The sequence below is a fragment of the Phacochoerus africanus genome, chromosome 1, assembly GCF_016906955.1.
Source record: "Phacochoerus africanus isolate WHEZ1 chromosome 1, ROS_Pafr_v1, whole genome shotgun sequence".
NCBI classification, from domain to species: domain Eukaryota; kingdom Metazoa; phylum Chordata; class Mammalia; order Artiodactyla; family Suidae; genus Phacochoerus; species Phacochoerus africanus.
The window spans coordinates 239445000-239468681 of record NC_062544.1 but is presented as its reverse complement, the minus strand read 5'-3'; the positions used below and the strand labels follow the sequence as shown (position 1 = coordinate 239468681).

Here is a 23682-nt window from a genome sequence, read left to right as displayed (position 1 = left end):
GTAATACGGAGATAATTAGTGTATTTTCTTCACAGACTTGGAGTGGGGATTAAACAATTAACATTTGTTAAGCTCTTAGAACAATGATTAACAAAGATTAAGCACTAAATTGATAATTATTTTAGTGAAATATACTTCAAGTGTTTTATTTTCATTATTTTTTTCTTTGTGGGGTGGGGAATGCAGAAAGATATATGTATTCAATGTATAATCAATCTTGGTTTTCTCTCCAGACATTAAATACTTTACTCTGAGGCCCTGTGTCAATTTTAGTTTTAACCATTCTTTCAAAGACTACAGGTTAACATCCTTAGCTTTTTGATTTATTTCACTGAGGTGGGGTTTGACTTTAACTTACCCCACCAACTACACCATAGTAATTCCTTCTTTGACTTCTGCCTCTAATCAATGCCTATCTATGGAACTTATTTCTAAATATTCTTTGTACCCCATTGGCTTTCTTTTTTCTTACTTTCTTCCCTGATTTTCTTGATTACTCTTCACTTTTTTCTGAACTCTGGCGAAAGAATAAATTTGCATTAATAAACTCATCCAAGCCTGCATATATTCTGTCTTTTTATTAGCAGACTTTTTGCCTTGTTGAATTTTTACCTATTTTTTACTTCCTTACTTCTTGACTCTTTCCCACAATCATCAAATTAGCTAAATGGCAGGGAACCCTAAGAAGAGGAAAAGATCAAGGAAGAGAGCTGAAAACATTCTTCATTTCTGTGAGCATTCACCTGTCTTTCTATAATTCAGGTTTCAACAATAGTACAATAATAAAGACCATTTGTTGAGCACTCACCACTGGCACTGTATAAGGCACCATAACTCGCAATCATCATAGCCACGCTGTGAGGTAAGGGGAACCCCATTTTACAAAGAACCTGAAACCCATAGAGACAAATACCAGGAGTCATGGCCCATTTGGCTGCCTTTAAGCCAGGCCCTGAGGATGCTTCCACTTCCATTCTAACTGTCATTCCTCATTCAACTTAGAAAGATTGGTTTTACCATGTCAAGGAATTTGTTGATCACATGCCATTGCTATTTTCTGCTAAGAAAAAAACAAAGTTAAGATTTTACTCCTCATGTTAACCACCTTCATCTTGCTTTCATTTCTTTCACTAACAAATTGCTTTACAGAATCCAAGTCCAAAGTAGACACAGTACCCTAAATGCTCTCCCCAAGCCTATCCTCATTGCCCTGGCCAGAGAATTCACATCAAAATCTCTTTGTACCCCTCTGCCTCATCCGAGTGTTTTCTATCTAACGCCCTGGTCTCTCTATCAGGCTGTACACCTCTGTGCATCTCCACTGCACTTAACCTTCCCCGAATGGGCACTCATTTGTAAAAGGGAGGAATGGATGACTAGACTAGTATTCCAATTTTCTTACTAGTCTTCCCATCTCAACCTTTTCTGTCCCAGCTGTAAACCACCAGATCCCAGATACTGCTGCCAGTAGAGGCCTCTTGGAGCCCCGTGACCTATTGTCCCTCCTCCAGGCCTAACACTACATAGTCCCTTTGGGCTCCTCTGTGGCCTACTCCTGTCTCTCCCAATGATCTTCTCCCTTTGGAACTCATCTCACCAAGGACCACATTATTTGTCAGGCTGACTCTCCTTTCTTGAGTCCACTTCTAGATGTTCATGCACATCGAGATTAAGTTTCCAGCTAGTCCATAAGCACCTCAGAGACCAAGGTTTCTTTTATGTTCACAGTTGTACCTAGCACAGCCATAGGCACATAATTCATTTGGCAGATGTGACTAGGTATTTGTTTTTTAATAGTAATTACATTTTTTTCCCTGCATCAAAAAAAAAGAAAAAGACAAGAAATTAGTTTTTATTATATTTAAGTTTTAAATTTTTTTCAAATTTGCTCAGTTGTTTTGCTATTCTGTAAGGATTTTTTTTTTTTTTTAATGCTTACATAGGAACTGCCTGGCATTATTCTGCTAGCTGTAAAATGCATTTAGATTTTAATATCACCAGGTGAAAGTATCTGTCCAGTTGGATGATGTTCCCTCCTTTGCCACAGCTGGGCCCTTACATTTCTGTTACTGAGTCCACAGCTCCCATCTGTCCAGTATTTCAAGCAGCAGATTTATAACTTTATAAAAGTTTTTTTCCTCTTGCAACTACATCATCTATAGCAACCATTTCACATCTAAATAATCATCCTTGGCCTCTTTAATAATGTAAGTATAAAGATTTGCCAACAGTTTTTTTTTTTTTCCCCCGGACACTGCTTCCAAAATAAATGATGAATTCCCCTGCTCCTAGAGATTGCATCACCCTCTTCCCTCCTCAACCTCAGTCATTTCAGAGCCAGCCCCAGTGACTTTGTAATTATGGTTCCCAGAATATAATCCTTTATGAGGGATTTCATGACTTTTCATTGATACTTCCATGATGTCAGTAGCCTTTCAGTGGTTCCATGAACCATCCTCTCCCCTTCAAGAGACCACATTGGACCTCTTTTTTCTTAAACAGCCTTTTGTTTATCCGCTTTTATCATAAAAGAATCTTCAGCAAGATTACCTATCCCTTTCCCTCCTTACTCACCTTTCTCACTACTGTATTTTCTTCCTGATTCTTAATTTTCACATTGATTGTTTCATATCTCTCTCACTCTTTATCCTCAAGATTATTCTTAAGAGAAAAGAGGACTGTGTCCTGTCCACCACCCTCTGATTTATCTTCCTCCTTTCTATGCTTGTGTCTCAGTTTTGTTTCGCTTTGTATTAATCTATTGTTGCATAACAAATTACCCCCAAAGTTAATAGCTTAAAAGAGAAACGATTCTTTATCTCAGTTTCTCTTACCTTGAAGGCATGGCTAAGCTCAGTCTCTCTGGCTGTACATCTCTCATCTGTTCTCAGTCAAGTTGAAATCTGGGCATTGGGGGATTCCATTATGAGGAATCCTCCTCTAAGCTCACTCGTGTGGTTGTTGGCAAACCTTAGCCCCTCATCATGTGAGCCTCTCCACAGGGGCTGCATGACAGCATTGCCCCTGGCTTCCTTAAGGCCATATGACCCAAGACGGAGCAAGCAAGAGCACTCAAGACAGAAACCACAGTCTTTTTATTACCTAATCTCAGAACTGACTTCATATCACTTCTGCCATATTCTGTTAGGAGCAGATTAGTAAATCCAGTCTACATTCAAGAGGAGGGGATGAATACAAGGAGCTAGTGATCACTGGTAGTTCTCCTGGAATCTAGCTATCATAGCCTGCCCTCTCTGGCCCCTAGTGATTTACATCCCTCCCATATGCAGAATATATTCATCTCTCCCAATTTTTGCAAAAATCTCATGCCATTACAGTACCTAGAATTTCACTGTTTAAATGAGGTCCAGGTGCAGTCAAGGTTCCTTGGGTTTAGCCCTTTAAGTATAGCTCTTTGAGTACCTTTTTCATAGCTCTCTTTCAACCTATGAAACCAAAGAGACAAGTTATCTCACCCCTACAGCAAGTGGTGAGACAGGTATAGGGTAACCTCTATAGACATTTCTATTCAAATAGGAGGAACAGAGTCATTGGTCCACAACATTCAGAAAATTTTGGGAGTTTCTTGTCTTAAGGCCCAGGGTCTTATGCTTCTTGGTTCTGCTCTTGTTCTATCCTCTGAGTCACCGCCCCCCTTTTTTTGGCCACCCTGCAGCATATGGAGTTCCCAGGCCAGGGATCAGACCCAAGCCACAGTTGTGACCTACACCTTGGCTGTGGCAATGCCAGGTCCTAAACCTGCTGTGCCGGACCAGGAATCAAATCTGCATCCCAGTGCTCCCAAGATGCCACCAATCCCATTGCACCACAGTAGGAACACCTCCATACACACCTTTTTTTAAGTAAAAGGTAGCATGTTTGCAACTAAGCAGCCCTTTCAGCTTGCTGCTGCTTTTTTTTTTTTTTTTTTTTTTTAGGGCCTCACCTGTGGCATATGGAGGTTCCTGGGCTAGGGGTCTAATTGAAGCTACACCTGCCAGCCTACACCACAGCTACAGCAGTGCAGGATCTGAGCTGCATCTGTGACCTACACCACAGCTCGTGACAATGCCGGATCCCTAACCCACTGAGTGAGGCCAGGGTTCGAACCCACAACCTTATGGTTCCGACTCAGATTCGTTTCCGCTGTGCCATGATAGGAACTCCTCAGCTTGCTTCTTAACAGTAGAATTCTAAGGGTTCATCTTTGACCCTCTCAGTTTCTGAGTGTATAACCCTAAAGAATTTTGTGAGTCTCTTCTGATTCTTCTGGGGGTTTTCTCCATTAAGCAGAAATCACACCTACAAATCCTTTTCAGATAAACCCTTCTCTACCTTTGGCCTCTGTTGAGACAATTACAGGACAAGACCTCTATGCTTCCTAGACTTATGTTTGAGAGAATCAATGAGGCACATCTTTAATTTCTTTAAAGACTTCTTATGTGACTCAGTAGTACTCTGAGGTACCACCTTTGTTCTTTCTAAAGTTTTAACACATGTATTTGTAGTCATACCCTTGCCTTTGGCAGTCCTCTCAATTTAACTACCTTATTTTGCATAATACTGTAAGCCACAAGAAGAAATCAGCTGACACCTCTGATACTATTTGGAAATCTCCCTGGCTAAATTACCCATAGCATTAGACGTATTTTCTACTTTCCATATAACTGCAGACAACAATATTGCTAAACTTTCTATCACTACATAGCAAGGATTCCCTTTTCCTCCAATTTCCACTAAGATTGTCCTCACTTTCTGCAAGCCCTCACCCTCAGTGTCCTCAAAGTCCAAAATTTTTGAACAGTGTGTTCAGACACACTATCCATCCATCAGTCACCTCATTTTTGACATATTTCAAAGTAATTTGCAAAATCAGTACACTCCCCCAAGATGCTTCAACATGGATATAATTTTTAAAAATTCAGTATTTATTTTTAAGTTTTTTTTTCTTTAACGTAAAGTTAACATACAATAAGTGCACAGATGTTAAATGTACCATTTGATAAGTTTTGACAAATTCATATAATTCTGTAACACAAACTCCTACAGGATAAAGAACATTACCATATGGAGTTCCTGTTGTGGCTCAGCAGGTTAAGAACCCAACTAGTATCCATGAGGATGTGGGTTCAATCCCTGCCCTCACTCAGTGGGTTAAGGATCTGGCGTTGATGTGAGCTGTGGTATAGGTCACAGACGTGGCTTGAATCCCACATTGCTGTGGCCATGGGATGGGCCAGCAGCTGCAGTTCCAATTTGACCACTAGCCTGGGAACTTCCATGTGCCGCAGGTATGGCCCTAAAAAGCAAAAAAAAAAAAAAAAAAAAATTACCATCATGCCAGAATTCTGTCATGCTGCTACCTTCCTTTCCTGTTTTTTGCTGAGTATATTAGTCTTCTAAAGCTGCCATAACAAAGTACCACAGACTAGGTGGTGTAAACAACAGAAATTTCTCACAGTTCCAAAGGCTGGAAATCCAAGATTAAGTTGTTGGCAGGTTTTGTTTCTCCTCAAACTTTTTTCCTTGGCTTGTAGATGGCTGCCTTCTCACTGTATCCTCATATCTTCTTTCCTCTGTTTGTGTGCATATCCCTGGTGTCTTTTCTTTTTTTTTTTTTTTTTTTTTTGTCGCTAAACATGGAATCATTATTTATTATTTTTTTTTCCCCACTGTACAGCAAGGGGGTCAGGTTATCCTTACATGTATACATTACAATTACATTTTTCCCCCAGCCTTTTTTCTGTTGCAACATGAGTATCTAGACATAGTTCTCAATGCTATTCAGCAGGATCTCCTTGTAAATCTATTCTAAGTTGTGTCTGATAAGCCCAAGCTCCCGATCCCTCCCACTCCCTCCCCCTCCCATCAGGCAGCCACAAGTCTCTTCTCCAAGTCCATGATTTTCTTTTCTGAGGAGATATTCATTTGTGCTGGATATTAGATTCCAGTTATAAGTGATATCATATGGTATTTGTCTTTGTCTTTCTGGCTCATTTCACTCAGTATGAGAGTCTCTAGCTCCATCCATGTTGCTGCAAATGGCATTATGTCATTCTTTTTTATGGCTGAGTAGTATTCCATTGTGTATATATACCACACCTACCAAATCCAATCATCTGTCGATGGACATTTGGGTTGTTTCCATGTCCTGGCTATTGTGAATAGTGAGTGCTGCAATGAACATGTGGGTGCACGTGTCTCTTTTAAGGAGAGTTTTGTCTGGATAGATGCCCAAGAGTGGGATTGCGGGGTCATATGGAAGTTCTATGTATAGATTTCTAAGGTATCTCCAAACTGTTCTCCATAGTGGCTGTACCAGTTTACATTCCCACCAACAGTGTAGGAGGGTTCCCTTTTCTCCACATCCCCTCCAGCACTTGTTATTTGTGGATTTATTAATGATGGCCATTCTGACTGGTGTGAGGTGATATCTCATGGTAGTTTTGATTTGCATTTCTCTTATGATCAGCGATGTTGAGCATTTTTTCATGTGTTTCCCGGCCATCTGTATATCTTCTTTGGAGAACAGTCTATTCAGGTCTTTTGCCCATTTTTCCATTGATTGATTGGCTTTTTTGCTGCTGGGTTGTATAAGTTGTTTATATATTCTAGAGATTAAGCCCTTGTCGGTTGCATCATTTGAAACTATTTTCTCCCATTCTGTAAGTTGTCTTTTTGTTTTCTTTTTGGTTTCCTTTGCTGTGCAAAAGCTTTTCAGTTTGATGAGGTCCCATGGGTTTATTTTTGCTCTAATTTCTATTGCTTTGGGAGACTGACCTGAGAAAATATTCATGATGTTGATGTCAGAGAGTGTTTTGCCTATGTTTTCTTCTAGGAGTTTGATGGTATCCTGTCATATATTTAAGTTTGACAGCCATTTGGAGTTTATTTTTGTGCATGGTGTGAGGGTGTGTTCTAGTTTCATTGCTTTGCATGCAGCTGTCCAGGTTTCCCAGCAAAGCTTGCTGAATAGACTTTCTTTTTCCCATTTTATGTTCTTGCCTCCCTTGTCAAAGATTGATTGACCATAGGTGTCAGGGTTGATGTCCGGGTTCTCTATTCTGTTCCATTGGTCTGTCTGTCTGTTTTGATACCAGTACCACACTGTTTTGAGGACTGTGGCTTTGTAGTATTTCTTGAAGTCTGGGAGAGTGATGCCTCCTGCTTGGTTTTTGTTTCTCAGGATTGCTTTGGCGATTCTGGGTCTTTTGTTGTTCCATAGAAATTTCTGGATTGTTTGTTCTAGTTCTGTGAAAAATGTTGTGGGTAATTTGATAGGGATTGCATTGAATCTGTAGATTGCTTTGGGTAGTATGGCCATTTTTACAATATTGATTTTTCCAATCCAGGAACATGGAATATCTTTCCATTTCTTTACATCTTCTTTGATTTCTTTGATTAAAGTTTTATAGTTCTCAGCATATAGGTCCTTTACCTCCTTGGTCAGGTGTATTCCTTTTCTTCCTCATATGTTGGATCAGGACCCCATCCTTATGACCTCATTTAACCTTAATTACCTCTTTAAAGGCCCCATCTCCACATAGAGTCACAAGAGTTAGGGCTTCAGCATATGAATTATGGGGGACACAATTCAGTCCGTAATACCAAGTAACATTGAATTATGTAAGTATACCACAGTTTATCCATTCTTCTATTGATGGGTACTTCTGGCTAGTTCCCTTTTTGACCCATTATGAATAAATCTGCAGTACATTCATATATGAGCCTTTTTGTTAACATATATTTTTATTTCTTGAGTAAATACATAGGAGTAGAATTGTTGAATCATAATTTTTTTTTTTTGCTTATTTTTTTTTAGGGCCCCACCTGCGGCATATGGAGGTGTGCAGGCTAGGGGTCAAATCCAAGCTGCAGCTGCCAGCCTACACCACAGCCACAGCAACATCAGATCTGAGCCGTGTCTGTGGCCTACACTACAGCTCATGGCAACGTTGGATCCCTAACCCACTGAGTGAGGCCAGGGATTGAACCCACAACCTCATGGTTCCTAGTCAGATTCCTATCTGCTGTACCATGACAGAAACTCCTCTGTTGAATCATATTTAGTTTTATAAAAACTGCTAGACTTTTTTTGAACATGATTGTACCACTTTTGCACTTCCACTGTTGGTGTATGAGACTTGCTTGTCTCGTATTTTTGTCAACTTTTGGAATTCTCAGTTTTTAATTTTAGACATTTTGGTGAGAATGTATTGAATAAATTTTTTTTTCAATGTTAACCAGTCGTTTTATTTTATGTGCACACAATTCCATCAGCAAGAACCTCATTCCCATCCTAGCAGAAAACTTTCATATCCAATTTTAGTTCATCGGAGGAGATCGTGTTTCCCAACACCATTTCTGATAAGCTGGTGCTTAAGGCTCTAGGCTGTCTCACTGGAGGTTAGTTTTCCCATTAAAAATGCTCCGCAGGAGTTCCCGTAGTGGCGCAGTGGTTAACGAATCCGACTAGGAACCATGAGGTTGCTTGCGGGTTCGGTCCCTGCCCTTGCTCAGTGGGTTAAGGATCCGACGTTGCCATGAGCTGTGGTGTAGGTTGCAGACGCGGCTCGGATCCCGCGTTGCTGTGGCTCTGGCGTACGTCGGCCAGTAGCTACAGCTCCAATTCGACCCCTAGTCTGGGAACCTCCATATGCCGCTGGAGCGGCCCAAGAAATAGCAAAAAGACAAAAAAAAAAAAATGCTACGCAACGTGTACGCTGCCAACTGAAGAATCGTGTTACACTGTAAAAACAAGGCTTGTTCATTGTTCAGGTAAAGGAGAGAAAAACGTCATCTTCAGATTTCCAAATCACTAATAAGCCGAGGGGCTTAGATGGTTCGTTTCTTCACCGTCTCAGGGAGGCCACCTGTGTCTCCAGGGAGGCACCCAAGTCCCACCTGCGGTCAGACCAGCCCCCCCTTTAAACTTGTTTCTGCGCGGCTACAGGTGACACCGCAAATCACCGTCGTAACCCCGCAGCTCTGCCCAGGGCCCGCTCATTTCTAGGTGCTCCCACGCGCAGCACCTGCGCCCTGCACACTTGGGGGGAGGGGGCGCGTTCGGGAACGTCCCACGGACCCTGGGCCCAAGATATGCCCTGCGCTGGAATTGTGGGGGAAGGGGACCAGCGGCAGCTGTACCGCATCCAGTTGACCCCGCCCGACGCCCGGCCCCCAGTACAGTGACTCCCAGGTCACTGGCCGAGACCCCGGTGGCTCCGATCGCACGGGCCTCAAAGGCTGCTTCCTCAGCAGCTGGGTTCCTCCTTTCTTTCTTTGGCTCACACTCTGCCTGTATTGAATAAATTTTGACCAAACCCAAAAGCCAGTTCTAAGTTGTTTTTACTTTTACAATGAACATGCTAATTTTATTATAAAATGACAATTTAATTTTTTATTTTTACCGAAGTAGAAAGATTTTTGATGAAAAAAAAAAGCAGTCTTCTTCCCTACTATTTTCCAGGTCTTTCCTCAGAGGCAACCAGATGTTTATCTTATTTGCAGCTTTTTCATACTGCAGTTTCTTTCTTTGTTCCTCTTTCCTTTCTTTTTTTCTTCCCTTTTTTCTTTCTTTCTATCTTTCTTTCTTTTTTGGCTGTACCCACAGCATGTGGAAGTTCTCAGACCAGGGATCGAACCCACGCCACAGTTAGACTGTGCCATAGCTGCAGTGGCAACACCAGATCCTTAACGCACGACTGTGCCACAAGTGTACTTCCTATACTGCAGTTTCTTGATTTACCAACTCCTGATATTATCCATTAACTTACTGAGGTAGTATATGAGGACATAGTACTCTCATCTACACCCTATCCCCTCTTCAGTTGCAAACACAATTATCACACTTTGGTTAAAACAGTTGTCACTCTTTAATAATTATTACTATGGAAACATTGTTCAGTACAGAGAAAAAAAAGAAGCTATATACATCCCTTCTTTCTTATACAACTATTTTCATGGCATTAATAATTACTTCATATCTTCATTTGCCTAGCTATTTGAGTTCCTATTAATTGCTCCTAATTTCCTAACATTTCTTCCACATGCCCAGGAGTAATATTTTCCATATGCTCAAATAAATCAGTTATGTTCTTTCCTACATACCTCCATACTTTTATTCCACTCTGAATTGACTATTCTCTAGGCCTGATGAGTGACACTTCTCTTTACTGCCCCCTCACTACTCTCCTGGGTTGTAATCCCAATTTGCTGAATCCAATATCATCCTCTTTCTTGGCTTAGCCCTTTACTGTGCTAGAATAGAGCCTTCAGTATATGCCTTAGATATCTGAGAACATTTACTGAATCTGAAATTTTTCCTCTTAACTTGACTGATAGTTTGGGCATAAAAATCTAATTTGCAAGTAAATTTTCCCCATCACTTTGAAGGCATTGTTCCACTGAGCTCTAATATCTGTTATTGCTGTTGCAAAGGTCTGGCACCATTCTCTCTTGTATTTTTTATGCTATTGTTTTTCTTTTTTGAAATTTTTAGAATCTTTTGTTTGACCAAGATGTTCTGAAATTTCACAGCAATTCTCCTCAGTGTGGGTATTTTTCTTATTTATTCTACTATAAATTTAATGGACTTTCAATTTGGAGATTCATATTCTAGAAAGTTTCCTTCAGTTTTGTAAAGTTTTTCTTAGGTTTTTTAATCACTCTTTCCTCACTGTTTTATATGACTTATTTTCTATAATACCTTTTACTGTCACGGTAAGTCTCTTGAGCTGGTTTCCTAATTTTCTTTCCATATTTTCTTATTATTTTTTACCTTCCTGGGAGATTTCCTCTATCTTATCTTCAAGAATTACTCTTACGTTTTTATTATGACTTTATTTCTTCTTTTGTGTGTGTTTTTTTCTTTTTTCTTTTTCTTTTTTTTTTTTTTTTTTTTAGGGCTGCACCTGCAGCATATGGAAGTTCCCAGGCTAGGGGTTGAATTGGAGCTATAGCTGCTGGCCTATGCCACAGCCACAGCAACACAGGATCCAAGCCTCGTCTGCAGCCTACACCACAGCTCATGGCAATGCCAGGTCCTTAACCCACTGAGTGAGTCCAGGGGTCAAACCAGCATCCTCATGATACTAGTTGGGCTTGTTACTGCTGAGCAACAACAGGAATTTCCACAACTTTCTTATTCATTTTAATGTTTAAAATGTTCTCTGATTTTTTTCCCCTTTTTTAAGAGCATCCTGTTTTTGTCTTGTGGCTGAAAATTCTTCCCTTAGCTCTCTGAGAATGTGAATTTTAATTGTTTTCAAATACAGTCTCTATTTCCTCAGGGTTCTTTTTTTTTTTTTTTTTTTTTTAATGGCCACACCATGTCATATGGAAGTCCCCAGGCCAGGGACTGAATCTGAGCCACAGCTACAGCAATGCCAGATCCTTCAATCCACTGCATCAGGCCAGGGATTGAACCCATACCTCTGCAGCAACCTGAGCCACCACAGTCAGATTCTTAACCCACTGCGTCACAACAGGAACTCCTCTTTTTACTTTTCGTTGAGTATTTACTCTCAATTTGGAGACTTTCCTTATATATCTGATGAACCTTAGCTGTCTATTCATATTAAATAGAGACATATTAAAAAGTTGATGGAGGAGTTTCCTTCATCGATCAGCAGTTAATAAATCCAACTGGGATCCATGAGGATGCGGGTTTGATCCCCAGCCTTGCTTAGTGGGTTAAGGATCTGGTGTTGCTATGAGCCGTTGTATAGGTCATAAATATAGCTCAGACCCCATGTGGTTGTGGCTGTGGTGTAGGCTGGCAGCTGTAGCTCCAATTAGACCCCTAGCCTGAGAATTTCCATATGCCACACAAGTGCAGCCCTGAAAAGCCAAAAAAAAAAAAAAGTTGATGGAAAATTTTTGTTCATGAGTGGGCCTTATTAGTCGACCTCATTGTAGGGTGATATAATAATAAAGCTGGACCTTTACTATGGAACCCCCCCAATGTTACTCTCCTGTGGCATTTCTCTTAGGCCATTTTATTTTTCCAGAAAATTCAGTAGTTTCCTGCCTGTACTATATAAGCCTGATATAAGACATCTTGAAATAAGAACAGGAAAAGGAAATGAGCCTCAGCCTCTACCCTGTCTTTCCTGTGCTAGACTTCTTTTTTTTTCCATTTTTTAAAGTTTTATTCAAGTATAGTTGATTTACAGTGTTGTGATAATTTCCGCTGTACAACAAAGTGAATTCATTTACACACATACACACATATACTCTTTCTTAGATTCTTTTCCCATATAGACCATCACAGAATATTGAATACAGTTCCCTTTGCTATACAAAGGTCCCTGTTGGCCAATCATTCCATATACCACAGTATGCATATGCTAGTCACAGACCTCCAGTCCATCCCTCCCTGCCAGCACCTGTCCCCTTTGGTAACCATAAGTTTGTTTTCAAAGTCTTTGAGTCATCAGTTTTTATTCTGCAAATAAGTTCATTTCTATCCTTTTATTAGATCCCACATATTAGTGATCTCATATGATACTTGTCTTTGTCTGAGTTACTTCATCTAGAATGGATAATTTCTAGGTCCATCCATGTTGATGCAAATGACATTATTTCATGCTTTTTATGGCTGAGTAATATTCCATTGTATATATGTACCACATCTTCTTTATCCAGTCCTGTCTTGAAGGACATTTAGGTTGCTTCCATGATCTAGCTATTATAAATAGTGCTGCACTTAACATTGGGGTGCATGTATGTTTTCAAATTATGGTTTTCTCTGGATAGATGCCCAGAAGTGAGATTGCTAGATCATATGGCAGTTCCATTTTTAGTTTTTTGAGGAACTTCCATACTGTTTTCCATAGTGGTTATACCAATTTACATTCCCACCAGCAGTATAAGAGAGTTGCTTTTTTCTCCAAACCCTCTCCAGCATTTATTGCTTGTAAACTTTTTGTTGATGGCCATTCTGGCTGGTGAGAGGTGATATCTGGTAGTTTGGATTTGCATTTCTCTAATAATTAGTAGTGTTGAGCATCTTTTCATATGTTTTTTCACCATCCATATGTCTTCTTTGGAGAAATGTCTATTTAGGTCTTCTGCCCATTTTTTGATTAGGTGGGTTGTTTGTTTGAAGGCAACACCTGTGGCATATGGAAGTTGCCAGGCTATGGGTCGAGTTGGAGCTGTAGCTGAGGCCTAAACCACAGTCATAGCAATGCCAAATCCGAACCACATCTGCAACCAACATTGCAACTTGCAGCCAGATCCTGAACCCACTGAGAAAGGCCAGGGATTGAACCTGTATTCTCATGTACACTATATCAGGTTCTTAACCCACTGAGCCACAACAGAAACTTCTGTTTTTTTAATGTTGAGCTGCATAAGTTGTGTTTGTATATGTTAGAGATTAATCCCTTGTCAGTTGCATCATTTGCAAATTTTCTCCCATTCTGCAGGTTGTCCTTTCATTTTGTTAATGGTTTTCCTTGTTGTATAAAAACTTGTAAGTTAAATTAGGTCCCATTTGTTTATTTTTATTTTTATTTTCATTACTCTAAGAGGTGGATCTGAGAAGATATTGCTACAGTTTATGTCAGAGAGTGAGTGTTCTGCCTATGTTTTCCTCTAAGAATTTTATAGTAGCTGGTCTTAATTTTATAGTAGCTTAATTTTATAGTAGGTCTTCAATCCATTTTGAGTTTATTTTTGTGTAGGGTGTTTGAGAGTGTTCCAATTTCATTCTTTTACCTGTATTTGTCTAGTTTTCCCAGCACCACTTATTGGAGATTCCTTCTTTTCTCCATTGTGTATTCTTGCCTCCTTTGTCATATTAGTTGACCTTAGGTACATGGATTTATTTCAGGGCTTTCTATCCTGTCACATTGATTTATATGTCTGTTTTTGTGTTAGTACCATGCAGTTTTAATGACTGTGGCTTTGTAGTATAGCCTGAAATCAGGGAGCCTTATTCCTTCAACACCATTTTTCTTTCTCATGATTGCTTTGACTATTCGGAGTCTTTCATGTTTCCATGCAAATTTAAAAATATTTTGTACTAGTAACAAATGCTATTGGTAATTTGATAAGGATTGCATTGAATCTGTAGATTGCCTTGGACAGTACAGTCATTTTGACAACATTGATGCATCCAATCAAAGAGCATGGTATATTTTTACATCTGTTCATGTCATATTTGATTTCTTTCACTAGCATCTTATAGTTTTCAGATCTTTTGTCTCTTTAGACAGATTTATTCCTAGGCATTTTATTCTTTTTGATGCAATGGTAAATGGATTTCCCTAATTTCTCTTTCTGACCTTCCATTGTTAGTGTGTAGATGTGCAATAGATTTCTATGTATTAATTTTTTATTCTGCAACATTACCAAATTCATTGATGAGCTTTAAGAGTTTTCTGGTAGCATCTTTAGGATTTTCTATGTATAGTATCATGTCATCTGCAAACAGTGATAGTTTACTTCTTCCTTTACAATTTAGGTTCCTTTTGTTTCTTTTTCTTCTTGATTGCCATGGCTAGGACTTCCAAAACTATGTTGAATAAAAGTGGCGAAAGTGGACAACCTTGCTTTGTTCCTGATCTTAGCGAGAATTCTTTCTGTTTTTCCTTGTTGAGAATGATGTTAGCTATGGGTTTGTCATACATTAATAACTGCTTTTCATCAACAGTTTTTATTGATGTATGATTTTAAGAAAGAAAATGTGTTAAAATCTCATTGACAACAATATCCTCAGAAATTACCACTGGCATGAATAGATTATTATTCACCGGCATTTACAATTAAAGCCCCTGTATTGTAGAACTTTAGGGTGTATCAGTCATATCCAGACTGCATAAATGGTACCTGTGATTTTGTATAGGACAATCTATGTAGCTACACCTATTGCCCCTGTTACATCACTGTCTATGTTGAAGAAAAAAGTTATGCTTCACAAAGTAATAAATGTTTGCAGTTTGATACAATTGATAACAACAGTTTCTCAGTTAAGTTTGAGCAATATTTATATGGTTGAATATACACACACACACACATATGTGTGTGTGCATGTATATGTGTATGTATAGCCATGCACATAAAATACAAGTTTTATACTTTTTCAGTTTTTCAATAAATGTGTATTTAGTGCCTGTTCTAAGATAAGCACTGTGCCTAAAAGTTGCAAATATAATAAGAAACAATTCAAATATTTTTCTGTCCCCAGATTTCTTGCAGTTTAGTGCTAGAGATAGATGTTAGTAATATATAAATGTATAGATGGGTAGATCAGTAGATAGATTTTGAAGCAATGTACCAGGATATTGGAAGCTATAGCAGTATTCAGGAGAACACCTAATGTAGTCCAAGGGTTGTAGTAGAAGGGAACCACCGAGAAAATATTTCCCTATGAAATTTCCCTTAAGGAAATAACATTTGAGCTGAAATTTAAAAGATAATATATCAGTTGGTGTTCATCCAGGGAAGCAAGGTCATTATAATGGTTATAGAATAAAGGATTTAGTATAGGTATTAAACCTTACAGAGCCATGAGCGGAGGTGAGGCAACTAAAGCTTCAAAGGATCAGAACACAAAATCACTCATTTCTCCCTGAATTACTTTCTTGGGTGAATTAGTCAAAGTCTTCAGAGAAATTTTGAGAAGCCAAGAAAACCGTGTCCTATATGAGGGCTGTGAAGGGAAATTCCTCGAGAATTTGAGGGAAACTTATTGTTTTGTGAAACTTCTGCCTCTCTTTGGCTCGGAAGCCACTGTTAGTTAGCATGTTGTCAGCAGTTGGGTAGAAGAGTTGGACATTGAGTGATGAAGAGCAAAAACAAGCAGGAACCCAATACATACCTCTGCATCTCTCTGCCATCTCTGTGGCCATAAAAAGGCATTTAGAGGGTCATGCTGTTACCTTACTTATTTCTCAAATCTCCCATGGTTGACCTTCAGGCCAGCTCCAACCAGGAGTGCAGTAGGAAAGGAAATTTAGGCAGTGTAGGCCCCTATTTAACCAGGTGACCAATAGAAAAATTTCATATACAGGGTCAAAGTTAACTAGAGGAGGATTTCAGGAACAGGAGAAACAGAAGAAGCTCAAGGCAAAGAGATCAGTTTGCTATATTCACATTTATATTAATTACTTCATACAAGATAAGTCCTTGCTTAACATTTAATTTTGGTTAAAACGGAGTATCATAAGCGTAGATAATAAAAGGAAAATTTATATTTGTCGCTTCAGACTTTTTTTTTTTCCTTTTTATGGCTACACCTGCAGCATATGGAAGTTCCCAGGCTAAGGGTTCTATCAGAGCTGCAGCTGATGCCTATGCCACAGTTTGTGGCAACATCAGATCCTTAACCCACTGAGCGAGGCCAGGGATCAAATCCACACCCTCACAGACACTATGTCAGATCCTTAACCCACCAAGCCATAACAGGAACTCCCCTGACTTTTTTTTTTTTTTTATGGACGCTTAGTATAAAGTAAAATAATAGCTTGAGAGTTGAGAAATGTTAACTGACGAGTGTCCGCTATGGTACAACAGAATCAGTAGCATCTCTGGAGCACTGAGAATCAGGTTTGATCCCCAGCCCAGCACAATGGGTTAAGGATCCAGTGTCCCCGCATCTGGAACATAGGTCACAACTGCAGCTCAGATCTGATCCCTAGCCAGGGAAGTCCTTATAGCTGAAGGTGGCCAAAAAAGAAAAAGAAAGAAAGAAATGGTAACTGAGAGAGCTGGCAATTCAGTCCTGTATTGGGCACATTTCATGGACATTAATGTGCTCCTTAATTAACTCTTAGACTCTCTGACAAGCACAAATATTTGTCTTCCTCCAGACAATTTCCTTTCTGTTTGGAGCCATGAAACAATTCACAGATTCATATCCTTGCATAGAATTATGAGGAAAAAATTCTTACATGACTACACACTTAGGATCTTCAGAAATAGGAAAGTTCTAGACAAAATTGAATGATAAATATTTAATAGTGAACTTAATTCATTAAACAGTCTTTTTTGTTGTTCTTCTTTTAATTTTTTTCTTTGCTTCCCTTTCCTTTCTCTGTCTGTCTTCCTAGATTACCATTTGGGATTTTTGAAGTCTAATTTGTCTGATATGAGTGTTGCTACTCCAGCTTTCCTTTGATTGCCATTTGCATAGAATATCTTCTTCCATCCTCTCACTTTCAGTTTGTATGTGTCCCTAGAACTGAAGTGAGTCTCTTGTAGATGGCATATATATGGGTCTTGTTATTTATATCCATGCATCCAGTTTGTGTCTTTTGGTTGGAGAATTTAATTCATTTACATTTAAAGCAATTATTGATGGGTATGTTCTTATTGCCATTTTGCTAATTGTTTTGGATATGTTTTTGTTGGGGTTTTTTTTTTCTCTTTGCATCTTTTCTTGTGGTTTGATGACTATCTTTAGTGTTAAGTTTGGATTGCTTTTTCTTGTGTGTCTGTGTGTCTATTGTAAATTTTTGGTTTGCAGTTACCATGAAATTTTGATATAGGAGTTTATATACATACAAGATTGTTTTATGTTGCTGGCCTCTTAATTGCAATGCATCTCCAGTATCCTGCATGTGTACCCTCCTCTTCTCACAATTGCTGGTTTTAATATCATATTTGTGTATGATTTCCTGCCTTTACTATATGTTTGCCTTTACCAGTGGGTTTCTCATCTATAGTTTTCTTATTTCTAGTTGTGGCCTTTTCTTTTCTACCTAAAGAAGTTCCTTTAGTATTTATTGTAAATCTTGGTTAGTGGTGCTGAATTCTTTTAGCTTGTTTTGTCTGTAAATCTTTTGATTTCTCCTTCAAATCTGAATGATAACCTTGCAGGGTAGAGTATTCTTTGTTGTACATTTTTTCCTTCCATCAATTTAAGTATATTTTGCCACTCTCTTCTGCAGAGGTTCTGCTGAAAAATCAGTGATAACCTCATCGGGGCTCACTTGTGTGTTATTTGTTGCTTTTCCCTGCCTGCTTTCAATATTTTGTCTTTGTCTTTAATTTTGGTCAGTTTGATTAATCTGTGTCTCAGTATGTTCCTCCTCGGGTTTATCCTACGTGGTATTTGTTGTGCTTCCTGAATTTGAATGAGTGATTCCTTTCCCATGTTAGGGACGTTTTCAGCTATTATCTGTTTAAATGTTTTCTCTGGCCCTTTTTTTCTCTCTTTTCCTCTTGCACCCCAATAATGCATATGTTGGTGCATTTTAAATTGTCCCAGGAGTTCCTGCTGTGGCACAGTGGGTTAATGGTCTAGCTTGTCTGTGTGGCATTGCCAGTTTGATCCCTGGCCTGATGCAGTGGGTTAAGGTTCCAGCATTGTCATAACTGGCATAGCTCACAGATGTGGTTTGGATTCGATTCCTGGCCCAGGGCCTTCATATGCCACAGATGCAGCCAAAAAAACAAAATTAATTAATTGATTAAGTTGCCCAGAGTTCTCTTAGACTGTCCTCATTTCTTTTCATTCTTTTTCTTTATTCTGTTCCACATCAGTGATTTCCACCAGTTTGTCTTCCAACTCACTTATTTCTTCTTCTGCTTTCTGTATTCTGCTATTGGCTCCCTCTAGTGAATTTTTAAGTTCAGTTATTGTATTTTGCATCTCTGTCTGTTAAATCTTTAAATCTTCTATTTTTTTGTTCAGTGTTTCTATATTTTGTTTTGTTTTGTTTTTGTCTTTTTGCTAGGGCTGCTCCTGTGGCACATGGAGGTTCCCAGGCTAGGGGTCTAATCAGAGCTGTAGCCACCAGCCTACACCACAGCTCACAGCAACGCTAGATCCTTAACCCACTGAGCAAGGCCAGGGATCGAACCTGCAACCTTATGGTTCCTAGTCGGATTGTTAACCACTGCACCACAACAGGAACTCCCAGTGTTTCTTATAATTTATCAATCTTTGCCTCCAGTTTTTTTTTTTTCTAAGATATCAGATCATCTTTACTATCATTACTCTAAAATCTTTTTCATGTAGGTTGCTTATCTCCAGTCCACTTAGCTGTTTTTCTGGGCTTTTGTCTTGTTCTTTCAGCTGGCTCATATTTCTCTACCTTTTAATTTTGTACAGTTTTGTGTGTGGTCTTCTTTTTGCAATCTTGTAGCCTCTCTTGGTTTTGGTGTCTGCCCCCTGGTGGGTGAAGTTGATACATGGGCTTGTGGTAGGCATCCTGGTGGGAGAATTTATGCCTATCCACTGGTATGTGGAGCTGAGTCTTATACTTCTGGTGGGTGGAGCTTTGTCTCTGGGTGTGATTAGAGGTGGCTATGTTCCTAGGAGGACTTTAGGAAGCTTGTTTGCTGATGGGTGGGGCTGTGTTCCCACCCTGTTTGTTATTTGGTCTGGGCTTCTCAGCTCGGATGGGTGGAGCCAGAATTTTCCAAAATGGCCAGCTCCAGGGGAGCTCATGCCAATGACTATTCCTGGGACCTCCGCCTCCAATGTCATGCCCCCACAGTAAGCCACAGCCATGCCCTGCTTTCCCAAGAGACCCTCCAGGACCTGCAGATAGGTCTGACCCAGATTCTTATGAGTCCCTGCTTTGCCATGGGACCCAGTACACATAAAACCCCGTGTGACCCCTCTAGGAGTGAAGTCTCTGTTAGTCCCAGTCCTGTGGAGCTTCTGTGCTCAAGCCCTACTGGCCTTCAATACCAAATGCTCTGGGGGCACCTCCTTCCAATGTTATACTCCCAGGCCGGGGAACCTGACATGAGGTTCAGAACTCTCACTCCTGTGGGAGAGCTTCTGCAGTACAGTTATTTTCCAATCTGCGGGTCGCCCACCCATGGGTGTGGGGATTGCTTATATCATGAAAGCATCCCTCCTACCATCTTGATGTGGCTTCTTTTTCTTTGGGTGTAGGATATCTTTTTTGGTAGTTTCCAGTCTTATTTTCTTGATGGTTGTTCAGCAGTTAATTGTAATTTTGATGTTTTCATGAGAGAAGGTAAGCCTGAGTCCAGGGGAGGGGAGAGGAAGAGAGGAAAAAATGCCCCAATTAATTAACTTAAAAGTTTAGTAAGTTTTTTGGCATATTTTTGGGCAAGTGTGATTCTTCTAAATCTTTAACTCCTTATTTAGGGTTCCTTTTTTTAAAAAACTGCCTAGGGAGTTCCCATAGTGGCTCAGTGGTTAATGAACCTGACTTGTAACCATGAGGTTGCAGGTTCAATCCCTGGCCGCACTCACTGGGTTAAGGATCTGGCATTGCCATGAGCTATGGTGTAGGTCGCAGATGCGGCTCGGATCTGGCATTGCTGTGGCTGTTGCGTAGGCCAGCAGCTGTATCTCCAATTGGACCCCTAGCCTGGGAACCTCCATATGCCTTGGGTGTGGCCTAAAAAGACAAAAGACCCAAAAAATAAATAAAATAAAAAAACTGCCTAGAGAAAAAACCTTGCTTATTAATTGTCAAAGACAGATACTGGTTGGAATTGGTTTCTAATGGTTAGTTGACCTACCCTGAGTCCTCATCTTCTTACCTAGTCTCTCTGAGAGTAAATATCAGCATGCGTAACACAGCTGGCAAAGTATAGAAATTTTCAGTACTACAGGATTTGTACTTCATAAAGTTGTCTCGTGTCTATGGAAATTGACCCCATAAATTTGCTTCTTCATTGGCACCCTACTGAAACCAGCTGAAGCAACTGCTCCCAGAAAATAAATATCATACTCCATTTCCTTTAAAATGATGTAAGAATTTGAACCTGGTGTGTAAATCTGATAGTGTCTTGACAAAAGCAGTTGTTAATAAGCATGTTTCTTTTTTCCCTTGCATGATTGAGAATTGTGTTTTTATTTTTTCTTCCAGAATTAGAATCCATATCCTTATAATTGAGCTCATATCCACGTTTAATTTGTGTCATGTTTAATTGGCTTTGTAAGCACAGAATAAATATAACCTACATGTTAAACATACTCTTACAGAGCACCCCCATTTGTCAAATAAGAAAATGGAATAGGTTTCTACATCTCCTTCTCCCAAACCTTGATACTGGTGACAAGACACTGCAGTATGTCTTGAGGTATCTGCTAATTGTATCCAGGCCTTTGCCATGGGAGCATGAGCTGAATTTGGCTTGATCTATAATTGGACTCTTATGACTGTCTGGCAGCTTCTGTGACATTTTAGTGGCCTTGGCCCAGTTTCTAATTGGCATCAGATTAGCATGTATCTGCATCCACAAGACAGTTTAACTTTCTGAATAAGAGAGGTCATAACACTTTTCTTTTCTTTAGCTATGATGCCATTGCACTTTCTAACTAAGAAGAAGCTGAAATTTCAAGATCCCCATGTTACTTTAATCCTGAGCCTTTTGAATCTACTTCTGTATAACTGAAACAGAGTCTAGAAACTTGGTCCTGGCCTCATGTCTTGAAGAAATTATGTAGTATTATATCTCTCTGGCTTCAGGCCATAGGCATTCTTAATCTACAGGCTGTCTGCAGACTTTAATAGAAAGCTTCATCTGTAATCATTTTAAAGAGAGCCAGTGGAGACAAGATTGCTTTAGTTAGTAGTTTACCAGCTTAAAGTGAATACACTCTGGTTGAAATGGAAACTTAAGAAAAAAACGCAGAATAAATTTTTACTTACGTTTTATATCTTGGCAATTTGTTTGAAAATATTCCATAAAAGATCCAACACAGGAAACATTTTATATAACTACTTATGATTAATAAATAAGGAATCTGAAGCATTCTGTTTTATAAATCAAGGTCTTAGTCCAAATTTCCTGTTTTTTGACATTAAAAAAAAAAAAAACCTTAGGGTAAAAATAGCACTAAACTGTATAGGGTACTCCGGGGGTCAAGGCAACAGGCAAAATCAATTACTTAGGATACCATAGTACTGAGACTTTTGTCAGACCATCAGCTGAAACATTCATTTTGTAGTCACTATAGATAAGGCATTTGGTGCAGCTGGTTTTATAAAAATATAAGTAAATATATCCTACTTTAGATCTTCTGTGCTTATGGAGAAGAGAAAAGGAATGGATAATAAAATAGTAAGTCAGTGCCTTGGAAATACAGGCTCACATATTACTAGTTCACGGAAAACACTAGTCATGCCAGTCAAAGACTTTCTTACCACATCTTAATTTTAATCACATCCCTTTCTGCCTGTGTTTTACAAACCTGGCCACTGTCTTCAATCTTTAATACCCTGCACCACCACCTCAAACACATATATACACCCACTTACACATTTTGACATTTATTCAAAGATTTTCCAGTCTTAAGTCATCCGTACTTTCTTACTTTTACAAATTCTCTCAGCCCAGCCCCTGCATAATAGCCTACCCTGGGTTTTCCAGCATTTCTTTGTCCATAGAATATTACCAAGGCCCTCTGAGGAGTACATGCATGATAGTACATACTTTGGGATTTATACCGTTAGTTGATACCTCATCATGCTAAGATGAAAGTTTTCACATTTGTATTTTTTTTTTATAATTTTTTTTATTTTCCCACTGTACAGCAAGGGGGTCAGGTTATGCTTACATGTATACATTACAATTACATTTTTCCCCCACCCTTTGTTCTGTTGCAACATGAGTATCTAGACAAAGTTCTCAATGCTATTCAGCAGGATCTCCTTGTAAATCTATTCTAAGTTGTGTCTGATAAACATTTGTATTTTTTTATAGCCTAAAGAATGTTTCTTGATACAACCAAAGGAAACAAATGAGGATGCCACCAAGACCAGGAAGAGGAGAAAGGTAATAATAATGTCTTACAATGCTGTGGCCCCACATGGAAATGTGTGGTTTCCACCACATGTTTACAGAGTGTACTTTGATGAAGCAATTATGTTTCCCCCGCTTTAGAGATGCAAAGATTGTAAAATTCATTGAGGTTTGGTGACTTTCCTAAGGTCACTAGTAATAAGTGTGTTTCTGTTGGAGCCAAAAATACATTCTTCTAATTCCTATTTCAGTACTCCAAACCACCCTGTGTTTTTACTGTGGTTAGAAGTCAGACATAGGTTTCTAATTCTAGAAGGGGCCCAGAACTATCCTGCCCTCCGGCCTCTCTGGTTCTGTCCAAGAAAAGAAATTTACCTTTCTTTTCTTACCCATTTCATTTTTTATAAACCTTATATCTTAGAGTATTAATAAGAAAATAATAAGCAGACAAAAGTAGTATAGTATAAGGCATTCCTAACTCTGATTTTGAACCATAATTTAAGCAAAAGGTTCCTGTTGCATTTTAATACTTGCTAGTGAACATATGGAAAATTCTGCTCCTATACAAACTTTCTTATGGCTCAGCCTTAGAGAAAGTGTGGTTAGCTTTGACCTTCCACCACAGTTGTGAAAACAGCAGTGTAATTCTCTCCCTGCCAAGAAGGGTCTACTGCTGTAGTCAGCAGAGGAAATATAATTGGATTAGAGGAAAGAAGATGGACTCAAACCAATTACTTAACAGCAAGCTTTTAGAAAACTGAGAGTGTGTGTGCATGTTCCCCTAGCTCACAAATGGCCAAATAGGAATATAGGAGGTACCATATTGACTAAGGCTTGGCAAATTCTTAAAGAAATGATTTGAACTTCTCTTTGATAGTTTGTACACTAATGGCCTTCAGGAGTGTTGAGTTCTTGGTGGCTCAAGGTCAGAACTCCAGCTAGATAGTTTAGCCTTGGCTGAGGTCATGGTAAAATCTTCCCACTACTGACATA

General features: G+C 39.2%; 1 protein-coding gene across 3 annotated transcripts in view; it reads left to right on the top strand.

Moving 5' to 3' along the window:
* Nucleotides 1-23682, top strand: part of CMSS1 (cms1 ribosomal small subunit homolog) — a 395641-nt gene that overhangs the window by 349581 nt on the left and 22378 nt on the right. For all 3 annotated transcript variants that reach the window (XM_047793841.1, XM_047793848.1, XM_047793860.1), the window contains one exon: nucleotides 22651-22722. In XM_047793841.1, coding sequence (XP_047649797.1) covers nucleotides 22651-22722 — 72 coding nt within the window. The remainder of the gene's footprint in view (nucleotides 1-22650; nucleotides 22723-23682) is intronic.